This window comes from Sander lucioperca, chromosome 16 (assembly GCF_008315115.2).
Source record: "Sander lucioperca isolate FBNREF2018 chromosome 16, SLUC_FBN_1.2, whole genome shotgun sequence".
Lineage (NCBI taxonomy): Eukaryota > Metazoa > Chordata > Actinopteri > Perciformes > Percidae > Sander > Sander lucioperca.
The window spans coordinates 552272-568535 of NC_050188.1; the positions used below are offsets into that span (position 1 = coordinate 552272).

Genomic DNA, 16264 nt, shown 5'->3' on the forward strand with positions numbered 1-16264 from the left:
AACATTTAATGGTCACATACTTATTAATTGTGATAACTAACGGGCCCCAGCTAGGAAAGAGCTATTTATCCCCATGTGTTATAATAGGCCTACAGATTAACAAGAAAATCATATGATCAGAAATATTTCTTTTAGGTGCAGCCTTGATTACAACAGTAGGCAGTAAGCTAGTTAGCCAGCCAGGCATGCTGGCATTAGCAGCTAATGTTGGCCACGAATAACACCAAACTACAAATTCTTTGGAAGCAGAGGATTTCTTTTACTACTAACTCTGACATGCCTGCCGTGCCTTGTAATGGTTGCTGAGCTATTACCGTCACTGTTTAGGGGAGGGGTTTAGTGAACAGTCAATTAGAAGAAATACTTGCTGTTGTAAACATCCCATTTGGTCAGATACATAAACCTCATGTCAGTTGTGTGTAGTTGTTGTTCATCAGATACGATCACTACAAGTGAACTCATCTATGGTCTCATTTATTCACTGATGATGCTTTTGTGATCAGATTGAAGCTCACTAATGTTAAAAAAGTATAGTTAGACCCTTCAAACAGCTCTGCTGTTATCAGCTCAGACTGGATGAACTCGACCTGCTGACAGAGTCGGCTTGTGCGACAGGAGAAACTTCAAATCAACACCAGCTGATGAAAACGTGCAAATATTTCCAATCTGCACTGTTCAAACAGTAGAGTAGAAATATTCAGAAGCTGACACGATGATAGTTGTCTTTCTTTCCTCCAAACACTTCACACACTTAGTGTCCTCGTATGATCTTCAACACTTTTTTTTCTAAGACGTGTGTGACAGGCTTTGTCTCATGTCTTACTTTTCTTGACCTTCTTCACTTCATCGTGCTCGCCGGCGCCCAGAAGAGTAAAGATGATGCCGGTTTGAGAGTTGAGGCCGACGGCTGACACCACCATCCTGCCTGATCCCTCCATTACATGGGTCCCTGAGGAAAGATTCAAAAAAGCTAGGAGTCACAACTGGAACTTGTTTTTTTTACTGTCACTGCATTACTAACATTTCTGCATAATTTGATCTATCTAATCTTTTCTTCAGCTAGAGCATTGAATACTTTCAAAAGATCCCTGTTAGCATTTTCGTTGTACTTCAGTGTTACAGTTCGCTGATCTTATCAACTTGTGGAGTTCCCAAAGATCAATCTTAGGGCCACTATTTTTTCATCTTACAGTGTCTTGGTGGTGCTTCAAGTGGCTGAGTCTCCTGATGACACATGATCAACTCTTGCTCTTTTTAGATGTAAACTTTAGTAACTGGATGTCACAAAACATTTTACAGCTCAATGAGGATAAACCAGAAATAATAATTATAGGTTCTGAGGCTCAGAGAGAGAACACAGGGTTGCCAAATGTATTGCTTTTGACATTAGGCACCAGCTTTCAGATTCTGTCGCACGCAGTCCAAAGAAATTACATGCCAAATAATAGAGAGCCACTCCTTGATTAAAAATAAAGTTGTAAAGCTTATATAAGTTACATCCAATGTCTATTTCAGCACCAAGATTGGTCCATAAACACGATAGAGGCTACATGTCTGTTTAGTTTATCTTATTGCATTGTGAACATGTCTATTGTAATGACTGGGGGTAGGACTTGATAAACCTAGGCTTCTTCCTATCCCTTTTCAACCAGGTCTATTCTGTGTTATGTTGATTTTTTTTTTTTGTTATTCATTTTATATATACTTTTTTTTTTAACCCGTTCAAAATAAAGATTTCATTAATTCATTCATACATTACAAACACAAAGATCTCTCCAAAGTCTTTAAACACCTTTCATGTATTTTGAGTTTTGCACTTTTCACTTAGCTCTACCTTTTGCATCTATTAGAGATTGAAATGTCCATCAAAATCCATTTCTGGTGTAGTTGGATTATTAATTATGAAAATGATAAAAAAAAAAAGATAAATGGATTATTTTTATTTCATTATTTAAAATATAAAGGACAACTTTTAATGTTACGGAGAACAACATAAAACAAAAGAAAAATAAATCTGAATCTAACTCCAGCAAGTTCTTGATAGTCGGCAAACCTGGAAAACCGACCACACAATTTGTGCACTGTGGCACTAAGTGATCCTACACTGACATTAAACATACAAACAAAGTGGTGTTGATATCTTTTTTTGTATTGTATATTTGTCAGAATGTTAGCTTGTCAGTTAACCTGTTGCAATCTGTATGAAAGGTGCTAAACAAATAACACTTGATTGATTGATTTGATTGATCATTTATCCTGACAGCAGGTCCGGTCTGATATGGATATAATGCACACTGATTAATTATGAGATCTGATTCCACATCCGGCTTCAGAGGATTTTCCTTCCAGACATCATCCAAACAGAACCAGTGAATGTGTTGTTTAAGGGTCGTGAATATCAGCAGAATCGTTTCAAAGAAGAATTCTAAGTGTTGATCCATGTCAGGAGACTGTGAAGCAGGCACTCACCGGACAGCAGCATGGGGTCCTTCTCCATAGACTTTCGGACCTGATCAGACTCTCCGGTCAGAGAGCTCTCGTCGATCTTCAGGTCGTTGCCTTGGATCAGGATCCCGTCAGCAGGCAGCAGGTCTCCTGCAGGCACACATGTAAGAGGGTGCATTTCATTTATGTCTCTAAACAGTTTCATGTAAACACATTTTGGCTCTTTGCCGCAGTACTCTCAGACTCTGATGAAGGCTGAGCATCAAAACATTACATTAAAACACTTCAACCACACTGCTGAGTACATACTGTATAGCTCTCCCACTAATGATAAAAACAGACTTTATTGTACAGTAGAAAAAAACACTGGAATTTGAACTCAGCCTGCCCACTCTGTAGTTGTTATTGTTAAAAACAGAGTCAGAACAGTATAAAAGATCCAAGAAATCTACAGAACGCTTTTGGTAAAACTCTCAAGACTTAAAAGATATCTTTCATAAAAATGTGCATCAATGTAGAAACAATCAGAATGAACATTAAACAGACGGAAAATTACCATCCAGTCATGTTTGAGTCTGTCTTTAGACTTGTGAGGCAACGTGTGACGTCACAGGTTTGATATTTCAGTCTGGTGTCTGTGGTCTCGTACCATATTTGATCTGAGCGATGTCTCCCACCACCAGCTCGGCCACAGGGATCTGGATGACCTGGCCTTTGCGGATGACGGTGAACTTTTGTTCATGTTCGATGCGACTCTGCAGCCCGCGGAACTGCTTCTCTTTGGACCAATCGTTGAAGGCCGTCACCAGGACCACGATGATGACCGAGAACAGGATGGCGGCACCCTCGATCCAGCCAGCCTGGGCCTCGCCCTCGTCCTCCACGCCACCTGCAACCTGGCCACATGCTGCCACAGGACCAGGACATGTTGAATTATAATCACTTTGACCAAATAAACATGTCCAAACAGGCAGAGCAGCTGTACTAGTTTCAGCAAGAATGTTTTCAACACAAATGCTTCAACATGAACTTTACTTTTTCTATAGTCTTTTGTATATATTCAATCCTAGGCTAATTATTACCATTTGTATAAAAAAAGCATTTATTTTATAATTTTCCCCAGTTTTTGAACATCTTTGTTGCCGTAGCCAGGATTTTATACAGTAAATACTCAAGGTCAAATTATATTGCTGATAGGTAAATAAATTAATAAATTCATGAAATATGAACAAATATGAAATAAAAATAAAATATATGAATAAAGAAAGGATTAAATAAATCAAATAAATAAATAAAACTACAAACAATGAATCAATAAAATAACTAAGAGAAATAAATAGATAAAAATGAAATAAAAGTGAGAAAATGTATTTATAAAACATACTGTACATAAGAAAATGAAATTTAAATAAATGCATAAATACAATTAATAATAATGCTGAGCTCCCAGAAAAATGGATTGCTGAAATAAAATTATATATAATATAATTAATAAAAATATAGGTTAGATTACAATAAATTACTGATTTATTTAATCTAACCTATATTTTTTATTAATTATATTATATATCATTATATATTTCCCCAACATGACGGTCTAAGTGGCGTTTCTAGGAATTGAATTCTGGTGGAGAAATACTGGAACCTTCATTTATTTGTTATGTTGTTGGTCTAACATTTGATTACATTTAAATATAGAAAGCCTAAAAACAATGGGATCAGCGTACAATAACTGTGTGTTTTAATGAATTAATTAAAAGACATATAACATATAATAAAATAAAATAGCGAGGACATGACCCGAGTGGGTTTCAGTTCAGACTCTGACTGTACCGACCTTCACTGTCGCCCCCTGGTGGATGGTAGAAGGACAGGCCCAGCGAGATGATGGCAGCGATTTCCAGAATAATAAGCGTGACGTCCTGCAGAGCCTCCCAAACCAGCTGCAGGAACGTCTTGGCCTTCTTGGGGGGGATGAAGTTCTTGCCGAACGCCGCGTGACGTTTCTCCAAATCAACAGGGTTACCAGACAGACCTGCAGACACAAACACATGACATTGATAATCACATCAATACAGAAAGGGATTTTTTTTTTTTTAAACAAAAAGTCTTTTGGAAGATAAAAAAAAAAAATCCATGTCCCTTTGAGTAAAATGAATAATTCTGCACAGCTGACACCACCCTGATTTGGCTAGAAGTCAATTCAAAAATAAAACATGACCCAAATGACTTTCAGGTGCGGACAAAAGAGGAAAATGTTGCTACAGAAATCACAGTACTGTATATAGATCATGTAATATTCTAGGAGATTCCAGTCTCTTGATATAAAAAGTACAATTGTTTGGATTTATTAAGCTGTGTGTGTGTGTGTGTGTGTGTGTTACAGTCAATCTTCTCCTTATGAGCTGTTTTGATTTGTATTCACGGTCATTAAATGGATGGTTCAATGTTTTCAAGTTTCACAATTGCATCCAATAAAAACGTCCCGTCTTAAACCTTTACTGGAAGTGTAATTAGCTCTTGCATACTGTAGCTGTGCACCTACCCGCACTGCAGGCAAAAGATGCACTATAGTTATGAAATTATATTATATAGTTATTTATATAGATTTATATTAACAGTACTTCTGCAACATGACCTACTTTTGTTGACATAAAAGACTGCAGTATTTCTATATACAGTATTTATTTGGGAGAATCACCAACACAGTTTCCACCCAAAAAAATTATTTCTTTTTGTATTCATTATTTCCACAATGGTCAGAAAGGGCTTTATTGCCAAGTACGTTGCACATACGAGGAATTTGTCATGGTGTTGTTGGAGCATGTCACACATACAAATATAAGAAGGATAAAAAGATATAAACAATATAAGTATAAACATATACACACAGTACGTATTAATAACGATAAAATAAATTTAAATAAATAGTAAAATAAGTAAAATAAGTAGTAAAATAAGTGGTGTGTTGGTGTGTTGGTGTGTTCAGGTGCACCCACAAATATGGGAATAAGTCCCATGATTAGAGGAGTTTTCCAGATTTGACTGATGCCTGTATGTTGTATCCAGCAGTGGTAGAGCTTTGTTTCTCTGCCCGAGCCTTTTTTTACTGGCTCACGCCCAAAACGGCTGCTGTCCTTCAGGCTTGGGTTGGGCTTGGGTTGGAAAGAAACTATGCTGGTTCATGAAGGGTAAAGGCTGTTTTATGGTTCTGTGGAGGTTCCACGCAGAGCTTTCGTAGCCTACGTAAGTGGCCTGATGTTTATACTTGTGCGCTGATGTGTGCGTCGAGCCGGCGTGTGTGTGTGTGTGAGTGTGAGGAGTGTGTGGTAGAGCGAGGGAGAAGTAAGAGAGTGACAGCGATTAGCTTTCGGAGCGAGTACCGACTCTAGAGTCATTAGACGCTTTCCGACCAAGTAGTTACAGGAATGTAGTTATAGGAACAGTCCACTTCTAAACAGTTCTACTAACTACTCTCCCCCAAAACCGGTTTTGCCATTTGCATTCGCAACGGCCAAGTGGCCATAGGAACTAGTAGGAGGGGTAACAGTGGATTTCCACAGGATGCAGAACGTCTGCGGACCGGCTCCACTGCGGAACGGCTACGTGCTCCGGCATCCGTCAATACCCACCAGGTCCGGATTTGTTGCGTAACAGCTGACCACGAGATCTCGCGAATTCACGTATGTTCGCGATATAACAGGATGTAGTTTCTATAAACAGAACCACAAAACCAACAATAGTTTGTTTCCATACAGAGGAGTAGAGGGGAAACAACTCTGTGCTGTGTTTTCAAGGTGTAGTGCAGGGAAATATGACCTGCCGTGAGCACGGTGTATTTTATTTTGAAAAGCTACCGGATGTTTTATTTTGTTTCTGTGCTCGACTTCCTGTCCCGCACAATCTGCCCTGTGCTGAATTGCTGCGGAGCTCTCCGTCGTCTGTCAAAAATAGAAGCTCTGCGTATCTGCTCCGGAGGGCTGCGGACTGACGGAACTGGGATGGAGTAGGGACGCAGACGTTCTGCAGTCAGTGGAAATACACACATTGACTTTAATGGAAACCTAATGACTCCGTCGACGTTCCGGAGACGTTCCACAGACGTTCCGCATCCAGTGGAAATTGCCGGTAAGGGAGCGACGCAAGCACGGCAACGGTCTTTATAGCGTCGTCATTTGACTTTAGCGCTACAATAAAGAATAAACGGCGGCGTTTAAAGACTAGGCTGGAGTACTTAACAGAGAAACACAGAAGACGAAGGCTCCAGCGTAATATGATCCTAATTCATATGATGGAAGAAGATTGAAGAGCAGAGCGCAACAGGCAAACAAAACGACGGGTAAGTTTAACTAGCATTAACAATTAGCTGGTTGAATGCGTGAGGTTTGTCTTATGAGTTAGCATACGTAGGCGAATTGCAACAGACAGTGAAGAATATGTACCGTTTGTGTTTCAGACGTTGCTAGGTCACTAAGGGTTCCTATGCAGAAAAGGGAAAAGGCAAAAAGACCCTGAGAAAAAAAGGGTTCTAGGAACGTTATGTTCTAGGAACTGCAAAAATCCCTCCGTTCGGAAAGCAGCTATAGTGAGAGAAACAAAGTGTCTCCCCTGTGCTTTCTGACCAAGGTGGGAAATCTGTAGCAGGAAAAGTTAACCCTCTCCTTGATTTCATGTTGTTTATGGAGGAAGGAGAACCAGGAAATGAGTAGGGGGAAATGCAACGCTACCAAGCCAAGGCCGAGCGACGTGCGTCGCCACGACGTGCAGTTACATTTTTCGAGAGGTGCACGTCAGGCTACAGCGTAGGGTCCGGCGTAGATTTGTGTCTTCACGTACCTACGTATGTAGCAACTGCGTAGATTTTACGCAGAAGTATAGGACCCGATCATAGCTTGAAGCAGTGGATCCCCAACAGATTTAGCTTGTGGCCACTTAAAACGACCCCTTGTCACCAGTTCCATTTGTCTTCTGGTTCAACCAAAGGGTAATGATTTTTTATTTATTTTGATCATTTTTAGAGGCCTAAAAATTACTCCGTAATTCCCAAGAAAAACTAAATATTAGAAAAGAGTGTGAAAAATAAATGTAACTTAATATATCATAAGTAGGTTGCCTGTAGGTTCCTCTTCCTGTCAATCATGCTGTGACCCTTCATGTTGATCCAGGGGCCCCTCGTGTGGGCCCCGACCCCCAGGCTGGAAACCACAGGTGTATGTTGTCTGTGGTAGCGATGTGTCCATGGCAGCCTGAACTGACCCGAACCCCCCCTGCTGTACCCACAATCTGCTGCTCTACCAAAGCCAACATACGCCACGTCAACGCAACACCACCTGATCAGGATCTGGATCACCTGGCTCACAGGAAGATACTGCAGACCCTTAAACACTTGGAAATCAAGAATAAAAAATTAATAAATAAAATAAAAACGAAAATCAAACAAGAGAAAAATAAGAAGGTTTGGATAAGTAGGATGGAATATGTACTGTAGTATCATCGCCTACAAACTCCTTTAAATATCAGTCACAGGATTTCTTCAACTGATTAAAAAATCTGTCTGATGTTTCTCTTCCTGACCTTCTGCAGAAGGATCTTTGCAACCCTCTGCTCTCTGAAGACCAAACAATATCTGTGAGTTGTTGATTCCAGAGCGGTGACTGTCATTTTTGAGCAGTGACTCATATCTAGCTGCTCATTCAGTCTCCATATAAAGACAATAAAAACAAAAAGATGTCTCAGTCGACCCAGTTGCTCACAAAGGGAGCAGAGCAGGAGGGCTTCATCTTTAGACTTTTTAGTTTAGTGTTTTATTAAAATTGGGTGAGAAACAGATCTTAAAAACACCATTTGCAGTTTATTAATCATCAATTAATGAATAATCAGCAGCACTGATTATTCATTCTCTCTGTTAAAGGAGGACTTTCTGAGCTGATCTCATCACCACAGGACCTTGTTAACTTGAAATTCAGTAAAGGGTATTTATTTGCAGCGACTTCTTGTCTGGGTGCACAGGGGCGAGTCTGAATGAAAACTAGTTTAAATCATGTGCTTCTTTTTAATAAATCTGGGCGTTTTTTCAGTAATAACCTGGAAATCTGTGACTTCCTCTGCACGGCTGTGTAGGCAGCAACATGGCTGCTGTGGATCCTTGGTGGAATTGGGAGATGTGCAGTGGAACGTGATCTGAATGTCAACAGGCCGCACTGCCAAGATTTCCCATGAAGGAGGACTCTTTAAGTCAGTATGAACATGCTTCTGCCTTCATGTGGTTTAATAATGGCCTCTCATTCCTTCTCTGATGATTCTGAACTGAATGACGAGTTCCCCTCCTCCTCTTTCTTATGACTTCTCTCCATCTTTCTCTCTTTTCTTTGAACTCTGTAATCAGGCAGAAATACCAGATACTGGTTTCTGCCATTTTCAGGTATTGTGTACTTTCAGAGTAGTATGCAGCCACGACGCACACAGAGCTACTAGTTTCCTCATCAATTATGTCGTGCAACCTTTAAGGTGCTCTAAGCGATGTTGGGTGACGTTACTTCTTGTTGACGTTCAAAGTATTTTCAAACAAAACGAAGACTAGCTCGCTCCTCCCTCCTCCTCATCTCGTTCCCTCCCTTCTGTGCTTCAGCGCACACACCCCCCCCCCCAAATCCTTCTTGTCCGTTATTGGCTGAACACGGTTTGTGTATGTTTGCATGGTCCAGGTTGGACCACTTTGTTTTTGTTGGCGTGTGTGGACCCTAGGCTGTCTACAGAGACCGTGATTTTTTTACAGTGTGTTTAGGGGACCGGCAGCTCGCGGATAATGAGGAGATGTTTGCTGTATGTGACAAAACATGTTGTAGCCTAAAAAACGCGTGACATCGCGTAGAGTACCTTTAATTAGATGGGAAGCTAAAGGTGACTGAGATGAGATGAAATGAAATGACGTGAAATGAAATCCCATGAGTTAAGACAAAGTGAGAGGAGGTGACATGAGATGAGAAGTGATGTGTGATGAGGTGAATGAAATAAGGCCAAATGAGGTTCATTAAATGAGATGAGGCAGATGAGATGCATTGGTGTGAGAGATTTACAAATGAAAACTTAAAAGCTACAGTAGTAACACAGTCCTCTGCCATAGACCAGTGTACCTGAATACACTTCTGTGTACAACAGCAGTCTATCTGAAGGCCCACACACACCAACTCGATTATCGGCTGTCGGACAGTCTGGCGAGGTCAGTAACTTGAGTCTGTTCGGTGTGTTCCGTGCCGTCGTCAGTCGGAGGAGCCCTCGGCCTTCATTGGGCCGATTTGACATGTTGAATCGGAAGTTGGGCAGTCGGACTCAATGACCAATCTGATTGGTGGAGTGCTAACCTGGAAATGACAAGCGGGATGAACCTGAAGAACGGCTCTCAAAATCTGACGAAAATCTTTTAAAACTGACCTTTGTCGATCTGAAATTAAGACAGATTCAGCAACTGCATGGCCTATTTCTCGCTTAAAATGTTTTCAGAAACACGTTTCGGTGAACTATTTTAGTAAAATATGAGATGGTATTCCGAAAGAGCCCCCATTATGGTCACCAGACCCACGAAACGCGTTCGTCCAATCAGCTGCCGGTTTTCATTTTTTTGGGCGAAAATACAGGCTGCTGTTATGGAGACGTATAACGTCTCGCACAAGCGCAGAACGTACGCTCAAGTCAGCGTCGCTTCGGTGTGTTCCGAGGCACTTTTTTGACCAACTCGGGGAGGCAGTCAGTCCGACTGCCTTTTCTGCCTAAGGTCGGCTGTCGGGTTGGAGTGTCAGAGTCTTGAGAGACAGTACGACTGACCAACATGTCTCAGTACCTCTTTGGTTCAGAGCAAGGGCAGAAACGTGACGAGCCGATGCACAAACAAAGATTTAAAAAAAATACACCGGTTGTCAAAGTCATCATCAGTTATCTTTCACCACACTGTTGTTTAGTCCAAAGTTTGGTTTGATTGTTTCAAAGCCAGTGATAAAATAAAGAAAAACAGAACCACGGAGCACCTTTATGGCTGTTTGATGGATTTGAGTCGTTTTTTTGGGGGGGGGGGGTTTAATGTGATGGTGGCGACGGGTTTCATCTGGTGTCGGCTGGCCGTGTTGGTGAACATCCCCGTGGAGATGCAGATTAAAGCTCTGAGATGATGTTCCAGTAGCAGCGGAGCAGTCGGCTGCACACTCGCCTGTCACAGATGTTTATGACTTCATAGGTCCAAAAATCAGCCAACATGCAGCTTCCATCTTTCACCGCACGCAGCTTTCACTTCCATTCATTCTCCCTCAGAGATAAAACTACAGCAGCAGGGATTAATGTCCAGTCTTATTGTGCTGAATGTTTGATGGCCACAGTTTTCTCCTTCTCTCTCCTCCATGTTGTCAGGACTGCTTCCTGTTTCCTTCCTCCATCACCTCTGCAGTTCATCCACCAGTTCTCATTGCCGTAATCTCTTTTCTATCACCCTGCAGTGTTTTTTTCTTCCACTACTGCCCCACAGCTGGACAAAAAGTCGCCGACACATACAGAAACAAATGATACTAATGTCACGCCTATAAGCCGTATCTGACAAATGATAATAATTTCACGCTTCATCTGTATCCGACCAATTTCAAGTACCAAAACCAAGAAGTATCAACTGTTAAGATCTGTTCAGACTGCAAAGCAAATGTCAGAGGCAGTGCAATTGCCCTTTTAAATCAATGATGCAAGTTGCGAGTTTGCCCGAGGTCACACGTATTAAACGTAAAATATGTAATTTTCTGCCGCAACCAACATTGAAGAAGAAAATATATTCGTTCATGGATAAGTTAATGTATGAAAGTTGTATTCACGTTATGTTTAGTAACGTTTATTCATGTCATTCTAATGAAATAGCCGCAGTTTGTGGTGGTAGCTGACCAGTTAGCAAGCAAGCAAGCTAATATTAGCCAGCAGCTAAAACCACAATAGCACAATATATTTTCACAGAGTATATTTTTCAGAGTCCCCTCACGGATTTTTTTCAGCATAGGAGGGAAAGTGGTTGTTTTACTCCGCGCCACTGGGAGACTACCAACAGTTTGCCGGTCGGAGGGCAGACGGCAGCTCCGGCGCAGACTGGATCGGTCGGCTGCTGTGCCGGCTCGATTTTGGCCAGGTGCGGGCGCCAGCACCGGGGGTTTGGTGTGGTCTGTTCCCCGACCCTCCGATGGATCAGCAAACTTTGTTTGTGTCGTTAGCACCCGGCGCTGGCTCAGGGCTAACTGTGGCTGTGTCTCCGGGGCGAGCGTCTATAGTGAATTTTTGTGCCGGCCTTGGTGTGAAATCTTTGAATATGAAAAATGTGTCAAGGAATATTCCGGGTTTGTATTTTGTTCCCAGTGTGACAAGGCCTTTCAACTGGTACTGTTATGATTTAAATCAAGAACTAGAATTATCAACAACAGGAATCTGAGATTTCATGTAAATGTTTGATACTGGACTGTTTATTATCATCTGGCAATCAGGGCTGAACTGCCTTTTTATAAACCGTGTGTATGACATGTGACCATGTGCACAGTTGCCGTGGTAATGCCTACAGAAGCCGTCCTCTCAGCTCGTCCAACCCCTTAAAGAGCACAATGTAACCAACAGATAGTCACTATGGTTATTATTATATATCTCTATCTATATATGTGACTGTCTAAAGTTTGTTCTGCAACAAACATCCGACAAAATTATTTTAGTAAGTGTTCTGCATGGTTTGTTAATATCACACGTCATATACTGTAATTTTTCCTTTGGTCTCTCTGGAATCAAAAGCTCTTTCACTCTGCTTAAACATGCATGAAGATATGTGGCGTAATAGCATGCAATGGTACGGTATGTGGTGAAACAGGTCACGCACATGAACACACACACACACACACACACACACACACACACACACACACACACATCTCTCAGCCACAAAACTGTTCCTGGTGATTTTTGTGAAAGACCCAGATTATTATTTAACAAAACCTACAGCTGTACTGAAGGTATTTCCAGAATCCTCAAAGACTCTTCTAGCCATCTGGTTGCCAAAATCCTCTGTCCTCTGCACCATAAAAAAGATTCATTACCAGTTTCCCAGGTTGTGATTATATTGCCTCTCCATGTACAGTAGCTAGACATTTCATGTGTGCTAGTCCTTTTTGTAAAGCACAAGCCAAATATACTGTAATGCATTATTTTCCTCAAAAAGATTTTCAGAAAAATTAATGCTCAGCTATGTGACTTAAAAATGCCTTTAATACATTCATCCTCTGCAGAATGATGCAACGAAAGAACGAAAGAAATCCTCCTTTTACCCAACAAATTTACATATATTTTACGTTTGTATTTCTCAGCCCTGTGATTGACTGTTGTACCCTGCCTCTCTCCCCAATGTGAGCCCTGACCCTCAAGGACGAGCGGATGGAACTAATGAATGGGTGGATAGATTTTTATTTCTCAGCTCTTTTCAGCTTTTTGCAAAGTCTGGAGAGAGAATTTCAGAGGGTGAGATCGACTACAGCAAACAGTTTATTTTAATTTACTATAAGAGATGTGACAGAGTGAAAAAAGAAAAGAAAAGAAAGACACGAAGAGCGTTGCATGTCTTGGTGTCTTTCTCCCTCTTGTAGATCGCTAAGAGGAGTTTTCCACTTCAACTGGCAGAGACATGGATAACCTGAGGCTGTGTGTGTGTGTGTGTGTGTGTGTGTGTGTGTGTGTGTGTGTGTATGTGTGTGTGTGTGTGTGTGTGTTACAGTAAATGAGACTCGGGTCACGCAGCTCAAGCTGAATCTCAGATTGGTTGCTGACTTCTCACACCAAGGAGCTCGAAAGATCTGACATGCCAGCAGGCCGAGAAACCTAGGAACCTACTTACACTACTTCTGTGTGTGTGCGTGTGTGTGTGTGTGTGTGTGTGTGTGTGTGTGTTTGTGTGTGCGTATGTGCATGTGTGTTTTCAAATCAGCTGAATAATAAGAACTTCTGGTTTTGGATTCAATGGACTGAACTATTATTCGATTAATTAAAGTGTCCCGTATTTGTCCAACCCGTTTCATCCGATTACATGTTCTCTGTAGCTCTAATCTAAGGGACAAATATCAGCACAAAAATCTCTGCAACGTCCACACTGTTTATGCTTTCATTCTGCATACAACTGAACATCAGTGACTGTTTGAATCCATTTTTATCTGCCAGTTTCAGCTCTCAGTCCTGGATGTTTGTCTGAAGATACAAGCTCCTTTACATGAAGGAATAAAAGTGATAAAAGTGACCAAAATAAATCATCTCCTGTCTTCTTATCAACTGAGCAGTGTGACAGAACACGCTGCTGTTCATTAACATTTTCCTAAAATAGTTGTTTATTTTTAGGTCGGTATGTGTCTCTTTGTGAAGGTCTTTGTAACCCAGGCCGTGTTTAAATAAAGTTTACATCTGGTTATGTGTCTCTTGCTCAGAGGCTGCATGTCCTCTCAACATGTTACACAGATTTAGTAAAATGATGAGAAGGACCAATCAATAACCTCCAAAGAGGCAGCAGACCGATTCATCAATACACATTAACCAGTGGGTGGCACGGCTGCAGCTTAGCCCTGTGTGTGCATTTTAGGGTGTGTGTGTGTGTGTGTGTGTGTGTGTGTGTGTGTGTGTGTGTGTGTGTGTGTGTGTGTGTGTGTGTGGGGTCAGGTTGAACAATGACAGTCAGCTCAGCATCCAATCAGCAGCTAATTTTACAGAAAAGTGAAAGCAGCTGAAGAAGAAACATCTCATTATTCACAGCCAGAACATTGAGCTGATGCAGCAGAAACACAGTTTTTTATATATAAGTGTGAAGTCGCTAACTGCTAACATGATGCTTCTGCTGCTGAGCAGATCAGCTCAGTTAGCAGTCAACTGGCTATCAGACAGTAGAACATTATCTGTTCTGTTTGAGGATGTGAGAAACATGATTCATCTCAGCTTCAGCTCAGGACTGTGTTTACATGAACACAAAAAAAACAGATCTATGTGAGGAATCATGTAAGGTGAGAAACTCGGTGTGATATTCGCTAGATAATCGCTGTGTGAAACTCAGGTTTCATGCAGGCATCACTTCACTTCTGTCACACTAGCTCCTTATAGTGCAGACAACAACACTGATAATCAAGTTATATCCTTATGATTTTCATGTTTTCCTCCACTTTGTAATACTAAGCATGTAGGAGAACTCTGGTGGCCGACGCAAACACACAAATGGCCCTATCTAGAGCTAGTGTTTGGTCTGTCCGTTCTGGGCTACTGTAGAAACATGGCAGTGCAACATGGCTGACCCGCTCCCTATGTAGATATAAACGGCTCATTCTAAGGTAATGAAAACACAATGATTCCTATTTCAGGTGATTATACAGTAATGAAAACATAGCTATTAATATTATATTCCATTTTTGCCAATAGATCGCCCTAAATCCTACACACTACACCTTCAAGGCTAATGACTGCTAATGCAAACGCACCATTTCTTGACGATTTCTTGCTGATGTTGCTTTAAAAGTCTTAGACGGGCTAACCATGGGGTGGCGTTTATTGTGAAGCAGCCAAAGGAAATGCAATGCATTCACACCAGGTTAAAAAACTCCTTGTACAGTGCTGTCCACAGCATGAAATCAGGCCAATTAAAAGGCCAACTTCCTTTTTTAAATAACAACATGAGGCGATGAATCCTCTCATCCCCTAGGTTGTTTGGCTGCACTGTAAACACACACACACCAGTTGTCTTCCTCCGTTTCATTTCTGACACAGTAGCTGCTCAAGTTGTGTTTGCTTCCCCCAGTGGTCATTACGTGTGTGATTTCTAACAGAACTCTGGGGCCTGTAGTAAAACCATAGACTAAAAATAATAGACGTAGCATCGCTGAAGTCACCCATTGGTTTGTGGACTGCAATTTTGAAGCCAGCAGTTTGCATTTTGGCTGTCGCCATCTTGGAATTTGGAGCCAGAAGTGGCCATATTTGGACAAGTGGGCAGAGCTGGGGAGGATGACGCAGCTCAACCAGTGTCGTGTATGGTTTCAATGACGCTGCATTAAGCTAAACTCGCAGATTTTCAAACAACTAACGCAAGTCCTCCAACAGAGTTTTCCAGTGGGTAAACATGGACCTCGGGTACTGGCGCCATTCATCTGCATGCACGGCAGTACACAGAGCTGGTTGAAAATCGGCAGTCTTTCCCTTAAGTCATCAGCTAACGCTAGCGCTAGCTAGCTAGCTGTGTTTGACAAGGTGCAACCGAACGCTGAACAAGACATTTGTAGGCAACCAAAATGTTTCTATTAACTTTCATTAAGTAAAACCACACAGTGAAAGAATCAAAGTTAAAGATGAGAACATGGACAACACCCAAAAACAAGTCCACGCTGAAAATGATGCTGATGAAGGTCTGATAAAAGACAGACAGCACAGAGTGCCTGGATTGAAACAGGACTGATTCTTGTCCAGCATCACTCTTGTTAACTGTAACAGTCAATCATCGTGGTGTGATGCCCTCAATCTTACATTAAGGTTTCCCCCCCTCCCTCTGTACAGTGAAAATATAATTACAGTTTCTTCATTAAAGTGAGTAATTTTCTTGCGTAGAGGACACGACTACAGCTGTCCTCTGATTACTAAATGGAACAGAGCAATGATCTATGGAGCCATTAGGGGAACGGGCTGGAACTAATTTCAATCCTGGAATGGACCGATGTCTGCAAACACACACACGGATCAAAAGATGAGAGAGGGGGAGCAAAATAACAAACAGCAGCATGTCGGCCATTTTCTGGCCTCACAT

At 41.5% G+C, this 16264-nt stretch overlaps 1 protein-coding gene across 7 annotated transcripts in view; it reads right to left on the minus strand.

The window, feature by feature from the left end:
• LOC116047816 (plasma membrane calcium-transporting ATPase 1-like) overlaps nucleotides 1–16264 on the minus strand; it is a 102150-nt gene that overhangs the window by 40961 nt on the left and 44925 nt on the right. For all 7 annotated transcript variants that reach the window (XM_035992803.1, XM_035992801.1, XM_035992799.1 and 4 more), the window contains 4 exons: nucleotides 4283–4480; nucleotides 3095–3352; nucleotides 2470–2595; nucleotides 824–949 (listed from right to left, as the gene is read on the minus strand). In XM_035992803.1, the coding sequence (XP_035848696.1) occupies nucleotides 824–949; nucleotides 2470–2595; nucleotides 3095–3352; nucleotides 4283–4480 (708 nt within the window). The remainder of the gene's footprint in view (nucleotides 1–823; nucleotides 950–2469; nucleotides 2596–3094; nucleotides 3353–4282; nucleotides 4481–16264) is intronic.